Source organism: Protomyctophum parallelum (assembly GCF_964188405.1).
Source record: "Protomyctophum parallelum genome assembly, chromosome: 17".
NCBI lineage: Eukaryota > Metazoa > Chordata > Actinopteri > Myctophiformes > Myctophidae > Protomyctophum > Protomyctophum parallelum.
This window is the reverse complement of record NC_139719.1, coordinates 30,931,725-30,953,478: the sequence shown is the minus strand read 5'-3', so window position 1 is coordinate 30,953,478 and position 21,754 is coordinate 30,931,725. Positions and strand designations below refer to the sequence as shown.

The window sequence follows — 21,754 nt, the reverse complement described above, 5'->3', positions numbered from 1 at the left end:
CTGGAGTCGAACCCCGATCTCCAACTCAGTAGACAAGGCAAGCAACAAGCCGTGCCAAGAGAGATAGCTCGCTTGGAGGAGCAAGTTACGGCCGGGTCTTTTGCAGGGTCGTTACACTATGAATTTAACCAAATTACGAAAACCACACACTGTAAATCATATTAGCGTATTATTCTTGTGATCAGCACTACAACCATACATTCCTGCATTGCCAACATTACACGCTTGTGTTTTTGATTTTTGATTGATTGAACATTGTGCAGTATATGTACCTCATCTTTCTCACACAAACAAATTATGATGTCAATTGTTATCGATCATTATCATGCCTTTCGAGTTACTGTATAGGCCTACTATACGTGCGCTGTGGTTGTTAAATATGAAATAAAAGAGATGTATTTATTAGTAGAATTTCAAATGGCAATGTAATATATATATATATATAATAAAATGTACTGTGATGTTGGTGAATTTTCCCAATGCCTTGTGTTTTATAAATTATACTTGATGATAAGTAGTCATAAAGATCCTTTGTGAGGTACTCATTTTAGGGGTAAGGTCGCATACAGTCATACATGTACATTTTTGAGGGCACAAAGGCCAAATGTATGCCAGGGCATGAAGGCCATCAAATAAAACAATGATTATTTAACAGTTCACAGAAAATAAATTAATTGATAATTCTTCAATACATATTATTACTATCTATGTAAATAATAAAGCTGTTTATTTCACAAAATGTACAAACTGCTGTCGACTACTGAGGATGGGGATTCAATACTTTTAAGCTTAAGTGCCGAAGCCGTTAAGACGAGTTTGATCTAACTATGTACTGGATGCCAGACGGCTTTTATCACTTTTAACAAGATTGTTAACAGTGGAGGTAGTACAGTCAAAGGTTATGCTAAAAGGATAACATGAAAAGCCATTTGTTTCCATTGTACTCAATTCCTCAGTAATACTTGATACATACAATACAATAGTTAAGAATTCAGAATCTCAAAAAGACATCTAAAAATGATATACAAGAAAGGGAAGGGGTAGAGGAGAAAATGGCACAATCAGCTGGAGCAGTGTGCACAGGGTATATATACAGTACATGACCTCACAGATCCACTTTCTCTACCAAAGGACGACTATATGTCCAATTTAAGACATGGCAGAGTAGCCTTTGCTGTCCAAGTATCCCACACAAGCCACTATTATCTGACGGTACATGGAAAAGACCAAGCATAGGGCAAGGTTCAACTGTTAGACCTGTGATATATGAATTTACCTCAAATATGGAGGATCAAAAATGTTGAGAGACTTGGGCAAGACCAGAATATGTGGAAAAGACTGACAGAATATACTTTTTTGATGGGCAGAAGGCCAAACTGAGGGGAAAAGGCGGACATGGCCTGCCCTGCTACTGAGTATCAATTACTTCATTTCCATATGGCTCAATGTTCATTTAACTTAGAGCAACAAAATAAATGGTCATACTTTTGTAGTCTGTTTTTAGATTAGTAGAGTTAAAGGGGTCTTCACTAACATACATAGTGTACTGTACAGTAAGCATTAGATGCTTGTGATATAAATAAATCTCACATTGTTATTCAACACACACTTGGCTCAGGAGGGAGAGTGGCTGCCTGGGAAACGTAAGTAAGGTTCCCGGTTCGATCCGCAGCTCCCCCTGAGTTGAAGTGTCCTTGAGCAAGACACTGTATCCCAAACTGCTCCCGATGAGCAGGTTGGTGTCTAGTATGGTTACCTCCTCCATCGGTAAGAATGGAGTATAATTTGTAATGTATGTGTGCATTGTAAAGCACTTTGGATAAAGGCACAATATAAATGCACCATTTACCAGATACTGTACATATATAGAGATAGTGAACAGGGTGTTGATGACAATTAGGGACACAAACTTTGACATGATTGTGTGATAGGTTAGGTAGTCCAGTGGACTTTGGGATGACAGACAGCTACTGCATCAACACAAAGCAAGAATGTGGACTATGTTCCCTGTTCTACCTTGGAATTGAACCATGGTTTCCTCTCCTGCACAAGGGCTGAATATTTTAACACTCAACTAACAGCACATGCCTGCTTGCTCATTGTCTCCACCAGGCCGAAGGCATGTGGGGAGAGTATGTTTTGCACTGCGTCCGTCCGTCCGTGTGTCCGTGTGTCCGTCCGTCCGTGACCAGCTAATCTCGGCCACCGTTAACCCGGTCGATGCCAAATTTTGCACACACACTCCCTGGATGCCAACGATGAACCTCTGCCCCAAACTTTCCAGAACGGCCTGTTATAGCGCCACCAGGAGGCCGCTTTGTGCAAAACAAGTTTTTGCACAGTACACCTACACATTTTGTCCAAACATCACGCAAATTGGTACACAGTCTCTCTAGAGCCATTCAACGAAACGGGTCTTTCAGATTTCTCACACTCCATCCTGATTGGTTAACATTGGCTTCCAAAGTTCACAGGAGTGCTCAGTTTCAAACAAAATGCTGCAAATCATGAACACATCGCGTGATTTCCGTGAAATTGTGCACCCACATTCCCACTAGGCCGAGGACGAAATGCCACATGAACAATTTCAACTCAGCCTCAAGGTGGCGCTATAACTGGCCGAAAAGTGTTTTTACCTCTAACTGCACGGATCTGTGGATAACCTGGTGGAGACCTGTGCCCAGAAGGGCACTTTTTCTAGTTGTAGAAATAAAACTTTGATACTCAGGTCTAAATTTGTATAAGTTATATTTTATTAACATACTCCACCATACAGTTTGGACAATAGAATTTATTTGCAAAGAAAATACATGGCTGATCTACATTGCAGAGCTTGAAGATTGCAGAATGTTCGTCCCAGAATACGGATGCTATTGCTATAGGGTTAAGACAATAATGTATTGTTGGCTTTGATTGAAGAGGAGTTAAAAATAATCAGCAGGCTTGGGGCACATTTGAAATGAGTGTTACTAGGTGCAGAGTGGAAGGCTGCACTCTGAATGACATTTCTATGACTATGTTGGCCTTCAAGCCCTTGAGACTGAGAACACACAAAATACATTTTGAGTATTGTGTGATCCTTTTAAATTCCATGTATGTGGCTCAAGGGGCAGTAACACTGAACTTAAGTGTTTATACCCCGACAAACATTGGACATTTTCTTCCACAGTCAGAGACAAAAAGGAATTTCTATTTGTAAATTCAGATCACTGCAGATATCTAAAGACAAAGAACTGGAGATAAATCAGGACAAGAAATTATGTCCACAATGATCTGGTTGGGATAAGGGTTTTCAGGTTCATTACTGATGACATTTCCAATGAATTTCATTGTTTTGTAAAGGTTGGCCAATGGCCACCAGACCTGGTGGCCATAACCTCAGGCATTTCTTTCACTTTGAATTGTACATGAAAGAGGGGTCAGAGAGCGAGGAAACAAAATGCCATGCAGCTTTGCAGGCCATGAGCGAGGACCAGACACATGATGATGCAGACAAACCTGCACTGTTGTACCATCAGGACACCCTCATGTCAACATTTTGTTTTCTCTTTTTGAACATTATGTATGTAGGCTATCCAGGGTTGTTTTTTCCTTCTTTCCCCCCAGAGGTGGACAGAGGTGGAAAAGCTACTTAGTGCTGAACTTCTTAAGGTCAGTGTCTGGCTATCAGACAACAAACTGGGTCTTAAAATTAGGGTAGGTGACTTTGAAGTGACAGCCAAGGAATCCATTACATACCTCGGGTGTATCTTCGATAACAAGCCTTCAGGAGAAAGCATGGCTCAAAAAGTCATTTCAAAGGTAAGTCAAAGAACAACATTTCTAGCTAGAATATCCAGCATTTTAGATAAAAACACCCTAAAAACCCTTGCTGGGGCTCTTGTACAATGCCACTTTGACTATGCCTATACATCTTGGTACACAGGCATTTTTATGACCCTTAAGAAGAAACTTCAGACCTCCCAAAATAAATTGGTTAGAGTGATCCTTACATGTAAGTTGCACCCTAGAACTCATCGTCTCCCTGCCCACTTCACCAGTCTGGGGTGGCTTAAAGTGGAGGAGAGAGTATCCCAGTTTAAAATGTGCCTTGTTCACATGATTAGAAATAATGTAGCACCAAAGTATTTCAGTGACTACTTCAAAGTTTAGTGATACTCACAGGCACTACACCAGAGGTTGCCCTACTGCCATTTTTGCAGCAATATTTCCTATATTCTGCAGCAGTTCAGTGGAATGACTTGCCTTCCAGCCTTAAGCTGATCAGTTCTTTCGAAAACTTAAAATGCACATTAAAAAGATGGTTGGCTGATAACATGACCTACATCTTTTAAATCCATATTGACCTTTTAGATTAGAATAGGTTAAAAAATAAAACAATTTTTTTTTAGTTTTTATTGGTTATTGGTTGGGTTTTTGTACTTTTTCTGTGTTTTTGTTTCTTGTTATGTCTTTGTCTCCTGCCCCCCTTCCCCAAAAGGAACAGGGTCAGGGCAAAATACAAATGGTATTTTGTTTTTGTCTGTTTTGTTTTGTTACTCCCCATGTCCCCTTTCCCCAAAAGGACCACAACGGAAACAAGCCTGACGGCTTTCTTGTGTCTGTATCCTTTTGAATTAATTTTCAATAAAGTTTTCAATCAATCAATCACTTGTGCCTACTTGTGCGCAAGCAGAGCACGCAAGTACTGCTACTAACTAATGTCTATTACAACTGCTGTTCTACCCCGTTATTGACCCGTTATTCCCCCTTATTCCAACCTTGAAACCGTCAAGTCTTTTTCATTTTGGTTTATCTTTCTTCTCCGTCCCCTTGAATCCCTTTCCTGTCCTCGTGGAATGCCTGCACAACTACTGCTTTAACTTCTCTGTAAATCCTTTATTCGTCTCTGTCCAGACTTTAAGACTGAGTCTCTGTTCTCCTAAATCCCCTTCCTATCTTTGTCGATGCCGCACGGCTGTCCTCTTTCTGAATTTGAATGATCTTCTGAATACGACTGCTTTTCTAAATACTAGAACTCACTATAAATTATTTTCAAAACATTAGTTACATCACCGAGGACGATGGTCTCCAATTGAACTCACTATAAATGATTAGTTACATCACCGAGGAGTCCTCGGAGAGGACGATGGTCTCCTATTGACCGGTGGAGAACAGCTACTGTACATACGTATCTCCCTATATTGGTCATCAACGAGTTACATCATCAAGAATTGGTAATCCCTTATAATATATACATATTCGATATATATTCAGCATAATAGCATGTAAATACGTGAGTAAAGTAAAACTGCTGTTCTAAATCTTTACCTGAGACATGCATGCTTTAGACCTTATACGGTATACCAACCCTGAAATGTACCCAACATCAACAACCAATAATGCCATTATAATCCTGACATACTGTACACACTTACATACCTTATATCAACTTTGTAACCTACTCTAGTTACCTCATTAATATTTGTGAACAACACTGCCGATCGCAGTACCTTTTACCCTCCCAACATTGACTTAGTTACGTCAACATCAACAACCAATAAGGGACCACCAAGGACACGCCAACATACCATACATACCATACACATACAGTACCATACATACCAGACATATGCAGCCGACCACAGTACTTGCGCACTCTGCTTGTGTACCCGTAATAATAATAATATCTATAAGGATAATATTACTGTAAATAGTAATATGATATGATGTAGTGATGTCAATTCCTTAAAAAATGAATTTCTGTTGTTCCTCAGTTCCATCTACACATTGTCAGTTAGTCCAACGTCCAGACTTTTGCCTTTTTGCAGACTGTGATTTCACCAAATCACATGAGTCTGCAAAAAGGCAAAAGCTGTAGTTGGAGAACTGAATCCTAATGCTTTATCGGTTGCATGTCTGTTACATTCGAGATATTTGTGGCACACTACTAGAGAGCATGTCATGTGTTCCATGATACGTGTAAACTCCCATGAGTCCCATCCATGCTGGCCAAGACACTGCGGATCCCATTAAACAAATCAAACTGTTGGAAGCCTGCAGTCAGGCTGACAGAATGCTGGGGAAGCTGTGGAGTGTAGTAGTGTACACTGTGGAGTCACCGCTCCATCTAGTGGCCACTGTGGCCACTACATTTGGTTAGGGCAAACCCTAAATAAAAGCCTGGGTAATGAGGCTAGGTGGGCAAACCCCAACCAAATTCACTTACAGAAATGTTAGGGAAAACACTGAATTGTGGACAGCTTGAGAAGTAAGCAGAACACCCATCCTTCCGATAAATGTGGATAATAAAGGCCTGCAGTCTGCCCTATCGACACCACAGTCTTACCTATATCCTCCATGAACAACTATGAACAAGACAGCAAGTGTGGATTCCAAGGAAGCAACAGTTGGGTGATGGTTGAAAAGACAAATATTGGGAAATAGTTAATGGTGGGATTTATCTCTCGAAAGGGTGGGTCTAGAACAGCTTTAAGCTAGTAATAAAGGCCAGATTGTAGTTGTGTTATCCAGTGGTGAACTGAGCCTTCTTTGATGAAGCCCTGCATGGCTGGCTAGATGAAACTCTTCAGCTGCCAAGAAATTCAATAATTTATAGTGCAAAGAAAGTCAGTTATGGCAAATGTATGGGACGTGGTGTTCTGACCATTACTTTGGTGGGGGTTATAGAGGTGCACGGCAAGTAACTGACTGCAAGATTTATATCCACACAGCTGTGTCAATGTCAATCTTGCAACGAAAGACAATATATCCAGGGAAACAAATCAAGATGGGTAGAGATTTTTGTTGCATATTGTGGGCCTGTAATTAATACATAAAAATAAATACAATTTTGAATTGCAACACTGACCGCTAAATCATAGCATGCCAATTGGTCAAGAAAATTAAACTGTGCTCATATTTAAGCTGACCGAAATGTAAGCATATTAGTTACCCTATATTCATTTACACAATTAACTGTTAATTTAACAATAATGTTTAAATAATAAATAAATAAATGTGCTACAAAATATAGGCCTACGTAGGGCGTAGACCTATACAAATGAATAGCATAATTCCATAAACATAATTTATAGGTGCACTATATGTTCCATGTTCTGATTGTAGTCATTGCCCAATTTCATCCAATCAGGAGAGTATGGCTATCAGTTTCAATTTTTTTATTCCAGTTGATTTTGTCTGCTCATTTCAGTTCAATTTCATTACTTGAAACTGAAAGTTCTCTCGACTGATCAAATTGGTATCCCAACCTGAGCTATATGGGAAGACTTGTTACTGGACCAACATGATGCAATGATTACCATCAGAATATAGAAAGAATCACTTCATTCAGGTAAGAAAAGACCCTCTAAAAATGATAGCGGTCAACACCAAAGTGTTTATTTGTGGTCAGCACTTTGTACCAAGCAACTGTCCTAAGTTGGTTGGACATCTGCCCATGAACATCTGGGGTTGTTTTGTGAGGATCACCACGTGATAGATCATGAGAGCCCCTTTGTGCATGCATTTAAATACGTACAATTACTGATCGTACCTGAACCATGACCCACCTTTTTTAACTACATTTTGGTAGCATAGGATGCATAGCATAGGTCATCGTCATGTTGGCTTGTGGTGGACATTTTTGTGAACATTTTTGCCACGGACATACAAAATGAGTGGACAAATAACATTACCAGAAACACATAAATAGATATCCCTGAATAACAGGTCTGTAACTGTGAGTGCTCAAACAGACCCTTATGGGTCCATTTGGTTCCATTTGAACACTTACAGGGGTCTTTGAGAACCACTAGTATTTGGACGCCATAGTGTCATAATAAATAATTGCCATATATTCTGAAGAAAACCTGGAGATTGACATACAGTAATTGGGTCTTATGATCAAAATAAGAACATCATAATGGTGTGTAAAACAGAAAATCAAAAACTTTGGATGGCTCTGGGTAGAAGACAGAGTCAAGTGAATTGAAAATGGAACTGACATTCAAAATGCAGCTCTCCATGCCCTCCATGCCATCAGTGCCCGTACACTTGACTGATTAGTACCTCCAAAAGGTGAGCAACTCCCACAACCACAACACTAGAGGGAGTGTGAATAATGATCTGGTGCCACCCACCTTTAGAACAAATATGGGTAAATTCTAAAAGTCAACCAAAGAACAAGATTCCTTTACAGGATCTCCTCACTGGTCAACAAAAACACCTTGAAGACCTTAACAGGAGCCCTCTTACAAGGTTTCTTTGACTATGCATGCACTTCCTGGTACCACGGCACCTCAAAGGCCCTTAAAACTAGGCTCCAGACTTCCCAAAACAAACTGGTCAGGCTCCTACTTGGCCTCACCCCCCGAACCCACCTCACCCCTGCCCACTTTGACAGGTTGGAATGGCTTAGGGTTGACGACAGAGTACAGCATCTTGCAATTGGTCTGATCCACAAGATTCGATACACCACCAAGATACCCATGTACCTGTCTAGATATACTTCCTTAATGTTAACGAAGTCCACACCCACAACACCAGAGGGAGTGCAAGCAACGAACCATGTACAACCCAGATTCGGCACAAACAAGGGACTAAATTATATTCGCTCCTATGCCACCAAAATGTGGAACGCCCTACCAACAGTCATGCAGACATGCAAATCCCTTGACTCCTTCAAAACCGCTCTCAAAGGGCACCTACGGACGGCTGCAATTCGAAACTGGCCCCCATAAAATCTGAATCCCCCCCCCTTTTCCCCTCACTGTATATGTTTCTTTTCCCTTTTTACCTCCTTTATGATGAATTTCTGTTCTGTTCTTTGACTATATAGAAGTCTCTATTTGTACGTCAAAACGGTACGATGTACTGTTTTCATTTTATTGTCTAATAAAATTATCAATCAAGAGAAAAAATAACTTGTAGGTAAACAACAGCAGCTTCACAAACACTCAAATGGGTCTGTAGCCTAATTCAAGAGGTCAAGACGTGGGAGTCAGTACACTGCAAACTAACTGGAATGTTTCTGGTTCGGCATGACTCCTCCTGACATTTAGTACAAGCGTAGTATATGAGCATAAGACACTGACACTGATAGCAATATTGCTCCTAATAGTTAAGATGCTAAATACAAACTACGAAGGACACATTCTGTGTATTACCATCTTAATGCCAAGACCAAAACACCATCAGTAGCACCACAGTCTGGTCATCTGGCCTTCAACCCTAAAGCTTCCCACTGATGTCACTTGACGCTTCTATCTCTGCCTTTGCTCACTGAGCTCAGCATCCTTATTGTTCCTTCCAGATATCACTCAACCCACATCGTAATGCACATGCTTTCTCGTAAAGCATGTTTGCTTGAATCTAGTTTAGCCAGGCAATGTTTGTGCTTGGGTGTTACTGAAAAATAGAAATTGTTGATGTGGAAAACATGATAATAATAGCTAAACGGGGAAGGAATGACTTCAGGCAAATTTTGACATAGGCTACAACAAAAAAACAATACATTTATTTGGTCAACGTTTAAGTAAAATATGGTGGCTGGCTGGATCTCTAAATTGTCAAACAAATTGGCCCAGATGAGCTGAGCAACTCGTCTGTGTATAATGCTAATGGCCATGCATTTAAAATAATGCATTTTATAGATATAGCTATAGGCCGAACTGGATTATGAATAGATAGCGAGCGTTATGAGTTGACCACATACATTTGAGAATACAGCCAATGCACTAATATACAACTAATGGTGTTATTGGGAAACAAGCAATTCGATATTTCAGAAGGAAAATATTTTGGTATAATGAAGTTTCTTGAACTTCGGGTAGACATTTCCGCTGTACGGGGTATTTGCATTGGTTGACAGCGGTGACAGCCAGTAAAAAGCGCCGATTCAAAACCTGGACCAATCGCCGAGCAGAGGGCGGGTTGTTATCAAGTCGTCAACGGTTAGTAACAGGACAAGCAGGTAAGTAAGATTTTGTCTTATTAATCTTGCAAAAATTATTGAATGTTTCCAGTGACAGAAAAAAAGAAACTCGTTTAATTGAGTCGTATGAGGACAGCTTTAACGCGTTTAGATTTTTTGCACATTTTTCTGACAAACAAAACGGCACACTATTCATCGTAAGTCAGTATGGGATTGGGAAGCTAACAAGCGTTAGCATGCTGGCTAGCTGTGCCTGGATTGCATAGGGTTTACTTTTTCCCTGGCCAATGACCATAACAAATCTCAAAGCACATTTTAACTGTGTAGAGGGCTTGAACTGAGCTCACTTACTTTTGCGAGAACTGCTAATTTTACCCACTGCGTTAGGAATTCAAAATTACATTCAAGTTAATTAATTATATGAAATGCATGGACAGAAAACGTTTGCTTTTAAGACAAAACTTATACCATATGATCTCCGTATGGCCAGCGTTAGCCAATGTAGCCAGCTCAGCTAGCTTATGGAGAAAGTAACGTTACTATTAATTGAATTACATGGGAAATTAACTCATTGACATTTTATTCAGGTTGAAAAGGGTGTTATATACTTTTTTGGTTTTAAAGCTTGTTTATTTATTTTTCTCAACTTAAGTGCATGATGTTGCTTGCGTTCGTAAGCAATTTCTTCTTGTCTTATACTACTGCTGGCTGCTGCCATTACATTAGCTCAAAACAAACTCTGCTGGCTAGACCATTGTAGTTTTATGTAATAATTTACAAGAATGACCCTATAAGGGGGCAAAAAATCTGTTAAGCCTTTGTAACATGGACTGCTAAGTATATTTGTCATCATTCATGATTCTATTCCAATTTCTATTTAAAAACATGGTTTTGTATTGGCTTCTAATTTTTAAATACTTTTTTCTAAAAAGACATTCAGTGACATTGTATTCAGTCACTCAATTACTTTAATTAATCTAGCATGGTGCTGGAATAATAACATGTACATTTATTTAATGATTATTTTCTTTTTCTTTTAGGTGTTATTCCATTTACTCATGTGGAAATACCAGTTATGGCTGCAGAGATATTAGCAAGGAGATTCTCTGAAATGGAGTTCAAGGTATTTGTTTATTTTGTTATGCCGTTTGTTTTTTTGCTTTTTTGCTTTTGTGCCTTTTATTGATAGTTACAGGAAAGAGGGAGGAAGAGACAGGGAGAGACATGCAGCAATGGTCGTCATGAACGGGACACGCAACGCGCTGTCAGGCCAGAGCCTATATGTGGCATGCGCCTGGACCACTAGGCCAGCGGGCGCCCCATGTATTTTGATTTTGTGCCAGTTATTCATGACAGTGTAGTAGTGGATTAGCGTAGCTGTCAATAACTGCAATTTGACATGTAAGACCTGCTTAATAACAAACCTGCTGTTTAGGGCTGCAACTATATATTTTCTATGCGGTTATTTTATTCTATTCCAATTTCTTTTAGTTCAACAAATCGGTTAACCACTTAAGTACAAGTACATCAAAGAATCGATTAACCACTTATGTCCCATTTTCGTCACACAATGGTGTCATGCAAAAATAGTAAATAACTGATCTACAAACTCATGACGTGTTGTGAGCTTGTAGATATATAGCTCTATTTTTGAGTTTGGGAATTTGGGATGAAAATGTTCACCTTTTTAATTACCAGCCCAAAATAGGATTAACTAGAAATGCACTCTCTCGAGATGCCAACTTGTGCCTTGCGCACAAGTAGGCCATACATGAGGTCCTAGAGCAGGCCTGTCGAACTCAACTTGGGGTGAGGGCCACATTGGTCAAAAAAGGTCACTTTATGTGGGCCACAACGTGTGCTCACGCTGTCTCAGTCACTGCTATAACCACATATATATATCGGTTTGTGTGTGTGATATATATATATATATATAGAGCTACTAACTAATGTCTAATGCAACTGCTGTTCTAAATCCTTTAGAGTCTAAAGTTTAGACCCATCTTATACCAATCTTAAAACGTACCTTAGGACCATGAAGTAGCACCAAGAATAAGTCCGTAATAAGAGTTAATAAGTCCCTTATTAACTGTTGATGGTGACGTAATAATCTTAAACAAGAGAAGACACCATCACACCGACATATACCCTGACATACATGCATACATACATACCCAGCCGATTGCAGTACTTGCACGCTCTGCTTGCGCAAGTAATAATCGACAGAACTCTGACGTCACTGACTCAGACATAATCATAAACTTTGTCAATGACATAAACAAACCTGACACGCCTGCGTATAGTCATGTCACTATGACTCAGACATAACTATAAACAAATGTGAAATCCCCATATATAGACATATACTGTATGGAGATCCGGTTGTCCAGAACTGCCAATCTGATCCATATGTCCATAATGGATATCCCTTTGTCCAAAACCACTAATCCAACCAATAGGCCCATATATGGGCAATGACATCAATGATCTCCACTCTTCAGATATGGGTATAATTAGGGGACACAGTTAAACAGACAGCTACAGAGATTTAACTATATGGGCACAAAAGGGACACAGACAGATGGGTATAACGGTTACTATGACCTAGACGCAACTTGCAACACTTTATTTTTTATTTTTTTTATGTTGAATCTAGAGTTGCCAAAATGTCCTATCTCATTGTATTAAACAACATTAAACTCGACAACATTGCAGCTGTACGGTTTGTTTAATAAAAATCCACCGCAGACCGTTATGAGCTACTTTCTGTCAATAAAAGTGTTGGAGATTGGAAGTGCTTGTTGGAAATCACCCATGCCATCGGTACCTGGTACCACCTCTTTAGAAATTGCACATAATGCAGGAGGATGTTGTGTTGTTGAAAACAAGCACTTCCAAACTCAAATTATCATCTGCACAGAATTTATTGACAGAAAGTAGCTCATAACATGTTTTTATGAAACAAACACTTTGCAGATAGAGGATAATTCAAGCTTTCTGTACAGCTGCAAGTTTAATGTTTAATACAATCAGATAGGACTTTTCTGTTTGGATGTATGAGCTGCCAATGGTTGGTGTTTCAACTCTAGATTCAACGTATTAAATGTAGTGTTGCAAGTTGCGGCTAACTAAGCCCCGACATTATGACTCAGACATCAGATCACCATAACATAGGTGTGAGGGCTGCGTATCGACCCGAACTCTAGATGTGACTGCTGCCTAGACCGAACCTCTGGTATATTATTAAATCATACATTGATATTTTTTTAATCAATTAAAGAGCTATGTTTTGCCATGATACATATTAAAATTACATAAAACCATAATTATTCACATTGAGGTAGACATACAGACATACATTTACATCTGAGGACCTACAGAATGTGGAAACTGTATGTGCAAACCCTGAATATTGGTGCGCTTTGTCATTGTAATTTGTCACTGGCAAACACCTGCTGGTCAGGGATACTGAGCCTATTCTAATTTCACAATTGGTGGTGACAGATACATGACATGCCAAAGATACAGTGTAAACAGTAACTGTCACTCTAACTGTCATTCTATACATTGACAGAATGTAGTAGTTATAAACTACACATTTCAAGTGTCACTCCCTGGTTATTGCAGCTGCACAAAACTCAGTCCTTCAATCACGAATTTTTAAGCAATCCTAGCTTAAGCCTAATAGTTGATAACACATTAGATGTTACTGCATCTTTTGGAGACTTGTATGATTTACAAAAATGTTGTACAGAGTTACACTCCAGTATCTGCATTTGTTTTTCTCCTAAAATTGTTCAACTGCATGCATTACACATGAGAGAGAGACTTGACTTAAGGTCCTTGCAAACAAAACCAAAAACACAGCAGTCAGTAAGGCACTTTACATAGTAACATTATTGTAGGCCCAAGGCCAAACATTCTCAAGTAAACAAGTCATGTGCAATGTCTAACATTTTAGCTTTGACTTGAATTATAAGAGAGATTTTTCCCCCTAATGTGAGTACATTTCAATTTCCTAGAGGGAAATGGCAACATTAGGTCTTTTGTTCTTGGTTGTGAAAAAGCTCCTTCAAGTGGCCATTGGTTGTATAGCATATAGCTGTGGTAATAGTGGCCAGTCCAGTTCCTGTGTACAATTCCATTGAACTGCAGTCATACACGACTCCTCCCTTTTCCCTTGGGGTTGTCTGTTATATTCCCAATAGGAACTGTGCAAAATGTTACTGTTGACACAATTAATTAAATAGTTACATTTGCTTTTCATTCTACAGCTTGTCTAATACTGTATATAATGAGATGCATAAGTTATTAAGTAATATCAGTTAAAAAAGTGTTTTTTGTAAAAGAGGGAAATAGAAAAGTGACTTTTAAACTCTTGTTCACAGTATACTCGCTATTTAAGCACTGCCCACGTTAGTTTATTTGGGCCTATTGTCCTTTGTCCACTACTTTGTTGTCTATTATGTCTAATCTCATCATAACATAGTGCAGAATATACATTGAAAGACAATGCCCTCCTGTGGTGTATCTGCCGGAGAGCTTTTCATGTCGTTTCTTATCTTGCCCTTCTAGTGGCGAGTATGAGAAATGTCTCCCGCCTACCCGCGAGCAACACGCACACACTCACACAGAGACACACCACACGCGCACACACTACACACACACAGCACTTCTGTTTGTCAGACTCAAATCCGAGGGAGAGGAGCTAGCCGCCATTTTCTGAGCGTCTCTCCCTGAAACTGGGGGAAAAGGCTCGCTGTAACGCGGCGTTCGGACCACCTTAACGCAACAAGAATCGGACGTTTTGACACGGGATTATCGTGTGAACACATAGATTTGAAGATATTTGGAACGGAACGGGGCATTATCCGGCCTTGTGTAACATTCTGTGTAGGCGGCGAGGCGGACTAGCCTAGCGCGCTAGCAGGGCGAGCAGCAGCAAGGTGTAGTTGGGTTGATTCGCCCATTTGCCTGATTCCGGAACGGATCCGAGGCGGCTCTGGAACCCGGGCTCTCCAGCTAACCCGGTTGGTTTGTTTTTGGACTGCTCGATGGCATAGTTATCTTGCCAAGTGGAGTGCTTTGTGATAAACACGGTTTATTATTTTCGTCTAAACTGGGGGATTTGTTGGCCGAAATTCCCTCGGATAGTGCAACCTCGTCACGTGGTAGGTTCCTCCTTTTTCTTTGTTAGGGCTAATGTATACTTGTCGCGCGAGCGTGTGGCTCAGGCAATAATGACGCTATTTTCAACTGCGAAAAGTACTGTCTCGTCTCACGTCGACACTTTGGCCAGGGGAAAATAACGTCATTTTTGCTGAAAATACGTCACTTTTGTCGGGCGACATTGGTCATAATTTAAGCCTCTAGTCTAGCCAGTTAGCGAGCCTGAACAGGCAGGTCTACTCCCAACTTACTTGTGTGACATTATCTTCATTAACATGAGCATTATGTGACAAGGACGATACTGAATCCACATCATCACAGAACTGCGTAATGACTTATCTGAAGATCTCACCCTGCAGCGACCATCCGATCTGCTGCTTTAATGCGTTGATTTGACGTAAATAAGTTGTGATCCACTGGGATTCTTGGTTGCCTATTTCGCCAGTTCTCAAGCTTTCAACGTTATGTTTTCAGTAACGTTATTCCTCAAGTAATCATCTCTCGCCACTGTGTTAATCGTTAACATTTGCAAACCAGTGTAGGATTTGGCAGGCGATCAGAGTAATTACATTTAGTATGGCTACCGAGACTAAAGGGGCTACAATAACGTTACGCCTTTGCGACGCAGAGAAAAACACCGAGTTCTATGGTCTTCACGTAGGCTACTATATGGTTATGTGATGTGAGTAGGTAACATTATACTGCAATTGGCTTACTAGTCCTGCATGCTAGCCTGCTACGTTAGCAGGCTGTTTCTTGCATCAGCAGCTCTGCTGGGCTATAACCCTAGCCAGAAACCAGGCGCATTAATTTGCACGCAGTGTATTGAGTGACATGGTTTAGCTGGATATCCCCATCTGATCGCTCGCGTGCGTATATTCTGCTTTATAGTTTATACCCCTCCATTCAATGGCTGGTCTTGGTAACGCAAGACCACGGTGAATTCTGGATGATATTCGGCGACAGCTATCGGACTTACAAGCTCGTCAAAATGTTGCGGAGCCTCTGAGCCACGCGTGACTGGAAGACATTTACAGAGGCACCAGTTTTCATATACATTTGGGGGGGTGGGGGGTGTAGACGGTCCCACGCCTCTAGTCATTAAGATTTAATCTGTAGGTGAAACGGATGTTGTGACAGGATGGTTTACCGGAAGATAGTCAATTCAAAGGCAATCACGGTCTAAGCGACGATCGCACTAATTACGGCAGTATTTGTGGATAAATTGGGTGCATTTGTTGGTGCGGAATGGGCGGTTTTAGTTGGATGAATTGCATTGCATAATCTCCTTCTGAAATACCAACATGGCGTAGTGTGTGCTGACTGGAAACTGCGGTGGAATACTGAAGCCCCCCCATTCATCTGGCCTGACAAGACCATACGGTCATATAGCCTGCTTTTTATGTAGTATTTTGTTATAAGCAGTCAACATTTGGATCTCTCTCTCTCACACACACACACACACACACACACACACACACACACACACACACACACACACACACAAACAGTTCTTCCATGGCACTATTATTGTAAATAATATTTGCAAAACACATTTTTTTCTGTCCTATGTTAGACAATTGCAACATTTTAGAAGATTAACCAAGCTTTGAGTTTTTCATGTGAAAATGACAGGAAGCGAGGTAGGGTGACATCATGTGCTTTGGACTAATGCTAAGGCCTAAATCCACCTACTTACACGCCCTTATGTGAAACCCTGACTTACCAGGGCACATGTAGGCCAGTAGGTTTGAATAATTTGCATGAGCTTTGCCTGTTTCTGCCCTCATCAACTAGTCCCAAATTAAACAGCTCATTAGACTATATGAGCCCCTTTTTTGGTGAATGGCAGTGGGCAACTTCACACAGGTGAAGGTGACTACACACATGCAGCAAAATCATTTATTGGCCTGGGATTTAGCTACACTGCTGTGCTAACTGACATCCTGTCTCTAGCTTCAGAACCCCACCCCCAAGGTCATTGCACCTCATTAATTCCCTTTTATGTATAAAAAAGGGGAGGGGGGGAAATAAAGTAGTCTTGGGAAAGCGTACACACAGACCAAAATACAGATGTGGCGCAAGTCATTCAATAAAATGTTTACGTCCTGTCTGGAATTGTTAAGTTAGCAGTTTTGTAGGTGCAATTGAAATTGGTTGCCACAGATGTGCCCCCCATTCTCCTGCAGTGTTTTGCCTGGTCCTCTTGCAGTATCAGTTTTAGCAACAGCAGGTCAACAAAATGTCAGTGAGTCACCAGTTCATTAGATTAGGCTTTGAACTAGATTTAGAAATGGATTGTCAGACAATCACTTACGTTTTGTAATTGTAATGCACTATTATTATCCACGTAAAGCTTCAAGAGTGGCAGTAGTGTATTTTCCTTGTTTCTAGATTGTATAAAATATAATGGCTTTTATACCATATAAGTGGCATAAAGGTCGATCAGATATATAGTATAATATCACTTTGCATCTTTGTGACAGGCCTAAACATCCCCCTTCCCCCCCGCACACACAGTTTTGACGTGGGGTTATCGGTATCGGTCGAACGTGAGGAAAAGAATCGGGATCGGTCCCAAAAAACCTAATCTGAGCACCCCTATAAACCATACACCTTATTTCCAAATGTAGTTGCGTTCTTCTGGTTTGAAATCTTGAACTATAAAGGGAAGAGAGACACCCACACCCAAAAGTGGGCAGCCTGAGAAAGGGTGAGAGCCTGCAACAGCACTCACAGCACCACTCTAGTGCAATCAAAAAGAAATCTGGAGCCCACAGTTTGCAAGCATTCTCTTTTACTTTTCATTTAAGTCTTGGAACTCTCTTGAATTATTAATTAATGGTAATTATTGTCTAAATTAGACTCTGTTCCTTTTGTGTCATTTCACCTCACCTGCTTATTTGACTTTTCATCTCTTGTTTCCCCCTTTCCTCTCTTCTCCAGGCTGTCCTCTGGCGGGGCAGTAAGCGGGTGGTGTGGAGCAGGCCGCGGTGCCCGTCCCTCTGCACTGCATGGCTGCGATGGCGCCCGCTCTCACAGACGCCCCAGCCGAAGCTCACCACATCCGCTTCAAACTGGCTGCCCCGTCCTCCAGTCTCTCCCCAGGCAGTGCAGAGAACAACGGAAACGCCAGTAACATCCTCATCCACACCAGTGGCCCCACTAAGCGCAAGGCCGCCTCCCAAGAGTGTCCCCTCGACTTCTGCAGTGCTGACCAGGAGACGGAGCCCCAGCAGCAACAGCCACAAACCGGCTCCCCATCCCAGACATCGGCCCTGGGCAAGCTCCAGCCATTGGTGGCTTCTTACCTATGCTCTGATGTGACGTCTGTCTCTTCAAGTAAAGAGTCAATCAAACTGCAAGGCGTCCTCATCAAACAGTCTGTGCTGAAGAGCCACGGCATCCTGCCTAGCTCCCTGCTCAACGGCGGAGGAGACTTCCTGCTGAGGAAAAGGCAGACAATTGAACTCTCTGGTGGAAAGCTCAAGAGCCTCATGAGTGGCAACACCAACGGCAGCGGCCAGCCCATGGCGCCTGTCAATGGACTGGCGAAAAAGCTGGCTGCCATGCCTGGCTCTGGCTGCGTCATGGCAGTGAATGGCGGCAAGCCCTCTGCGACCACCACGGACACCCAGCTCCAGAGCCAACCTATGGCTTCTGAGATCTTGACGGACACCATAACTGGGCATGACCCAGTGAAAGGAGCCCTTAAGCAAAAGCATTCCTCAGGGGTCTCTCGAAACACAGATGGAAATAACCTTGAACCACCACCGGTCCAGTCTGCCGCACCTTCTCCCTTTGCCCATGGTAACTCTCAGCCTAATGACCAGATAAACTTAGAAGAGGCAAGTTCAAACACGCCCAACAATCAGCTACAGTGGTCAGACGGGGGTAGACCAGGAAGCAGCCAGCAAGGTTCCCCAGCTTGTTCACCTGCAGCGCTGCCTTCTTCCTCTTCTTTCTCATTGGACAGTCTTGATGCCCAGGTGAGGGAGCGCACCATACTCAACAGCAACCGTCAAGGTGAGATCGAAAACCGCCTGCGGCGGCTTCGTAAGCGTCTCCAGGTGGTGCAGGCCAAGCAAGTGGAGCGCCATGTACAGCAACAACTGGGTGGCTTCTTAGACTCGGCTCTTAGTCGACTGTTGGCCAGTAACCGCAAGTCGGAGGTGGTGACCCCCACAGCCACGTGGAGGGCCGGCCGCCACTCGTCTTCGGGCAGCAGATACAGCTTAGGTCGCTTCCTAAAAAGCGGCGCTATGCCTTCGGAGCTGGAAAGGCTTTACCTGAGCGGGACAGCAAACTTGCACTCGGCTGAGAGTGCTTTTGACTCAGATGTGACAGAAAGCAGTTCAGGGGGTGATTCTGACCTGGAGGAGGAGGAACTTGCCAGAGTGGATATCGAGCAGAGACACGTTAAAATGTAAGTATCACAGAGACCTGCAATGAATCTTCCCTGAAGTCCAAATCGATACTTGATGATTTTGATGAGATTACAGCAAGCGCAAGATGAGCTACTCAAATTCAGGGAGGCATCTGCAAAATGTCTTTTGTTTTGTATGCAGTTATTGTATTTTAAGTAAGGTACTAATTGTGATATGTGCATCTCTTTGGAGCTTACACCCATCCACTCAAGCTCTGCCCTAAATGTTTCCCACTAATTCCCAGACAACGGCAGCAAAGCCGGCCTACGGTAGATGTGGGGTGTAGGTATTTCCCGCTAATTATCTAGCTGATAATTAAGTGTCTTATTCTTTGCTGTACGAAGCCCCACCCCGAAGCTGTCAGAAAAAAAAGTCCCTGCCATTCCAGTCGCTGCAATCTGTTACTTGGAAAGTGCTAATGACAATTAGAACGGCCTCATTTCTGCATCTGTGGTGCAGGTGCCTGGGTCAAATTCCAGGGAAGGGCAGAGATACCACTCTTTCCTGAGGGCAGAAACAAAGTAGTGATGTGGATGGCACCACACAGGGAAGCATGCACAGACCCCAATGGATTCAAATTAAGCGGTCCAAAGCTGAAACTAAACATTGTTTATATGCAGAGCAAAGTGAGCACCCCCAAAGCAGCAGAATGTTTTGATATGGACTGAAACCAGGAAGAACCGTTGGTTGGGTGTCAGGTAATGCAGAAGGTGTGGGTTTCGTGTTTTCATGTGCTGCCTGGTGAGCTTTTGGGTTTTACCTCAGCAGGGGCTTGCAAATGTATTCCATGGGAAGTTCGAATCAGAGCACTGGCAGTTCTACCATTAAGGCACTGGAAAGCGAAAATAGACATCTAGTTGGGTCAGCAGCATTAATGGACTTACTGACCTGTGTAAGACTAGGTTGATTATTAACAAAAGCAGTTAAGAACATAGATTCTTTTTATTTTTTTCAACAGCCCTATCCTGTTGTCTTTGGACCTTTGACCTAAATATCTTTGTCACTAAACAGGTCTGTATTGGTTGTGCAGCACATGACCCAAAGGCAGAGAAACTGGCTGTTTTCGATCAGGGAATTATAATCCTGGCTTTGATGCCAGATTTATAATTGTGACGCATCCTATTTGAGGGGGAAAAAAGAAATCACATGTATTTGTTGGGAGAATACAGGTTGTCTGTGTAGGAAACTAGGGGTATGAATCTTTGTCTTCACTTCCTTCAGTACTTTGTCAATTTGATTGGATTGGATTCGTTAACTTTTAATCAAAGTTCTATATGCATGACTATTGAAATGAAACGATCAGTAATGAGAGATACTTTCTGTATTGTATTCTTCTGAAAAGTGGAAAAATAATCAAAAGCAATAGAACTATTTAATATGAAACAATTGGGCATAATATGTTTGAACAATCTAAATGAAACGTTACTCGGCCCTATAACAAATTCACAGCGACATGCATTTACACTATATATATATATATATATATATAATCCTAAATTTCATTTCTTCTGATCTGTAGGATTTATTACAATCGTTTAAGAACAAATGAATTCTTAACACTAAATGTACAGTTGCACATGTTAGACTTTGCAAGAATTTAAATGTTAGTGAATTATAATTGTTACTCCATATTATAAATTATTATATTGATTGCCTATAGAGCGTCGCAGTCGCGCCCCCCTCGAGAGACCGAGAAAATAAATCCCCGTTCATTTTCCTCATAGACTTTTCAGAAAGTATTTAAAGACGTTTACGCCGTGGACAAAGCCAACTCTTGCCGTGACAAATCATGACAACAAACACAATTTTTCGGGCAAAACAAAGAATTAGAAAGTAGAAAAAAACGGCAGGTTACAACACTTTGTTGTTTTTCTTCTTTGTAATTATTTGTTTGGTCCAAAATATTGTGTGTGTTGTCTTCATTTGTCACGACAAGAGTTGGCTACGCTTGAAAGGTCTTTAAATAAATATGTTTTGAAATGTCTATGGGAAAAATGCATTGGGATTTATTTCCTGGGCCTGGTGTCGTCATGAAAGGGGGCGGGACTGCAACGCTCTATATGAAGCACCCCTACTGAAGATCACCATTGCATGCTTTGCTGGTCTGCTCAAGTAGGTTTATGTTACCATGGGTTACCATTGTTGGCCAAGCTGGAAAGGTTTGGCTGAACTCATCTGCCTCCCTACTGAGGCAGCCGCAAATCTTTAGGAACGTCTCCAACTTTCTTTATGTCAAAAGTCATAA

General features: G+C 41.4%; 1 protein-coding gene across 4 annotated transcripts in view; it reads left to right on the top strand.

Moving 5' to 3' along the window:
- The first annotated feature begins 9,943 nt into the window (after positions 1-9,943).
- Positions 9,944-21,754, top strand: part of LOC310875108 (KAT8 regulatory NSL complex subunit 1-like) — a 48,333-nt gene continuing 36,522 nt past the window's right edge. For 2 of the 4 annotated variants that reach the window (XM_083788182.1, XM_083788179.1), the window contains exons 1-2: positions 14,608-15,084; positions 18,029-19,508. In XM_083788182.1, the coding sequence (XP_083644308.1) occupies positions 18,097-19,508 (1,412 nt within the window). In that variant the 5' untranslated portion in view covers positions 14,608-15,084; positions 18,029-18,096. Of the gene's footprint in view, positions 11,037-14,607; positions 15,085-18,028; positions 19,509-21,754 lie in introns of those variants that run through there. The other 2 variants (XM_083788180.1, XM_083788181.1) reach the window with 2 other exon arrangements.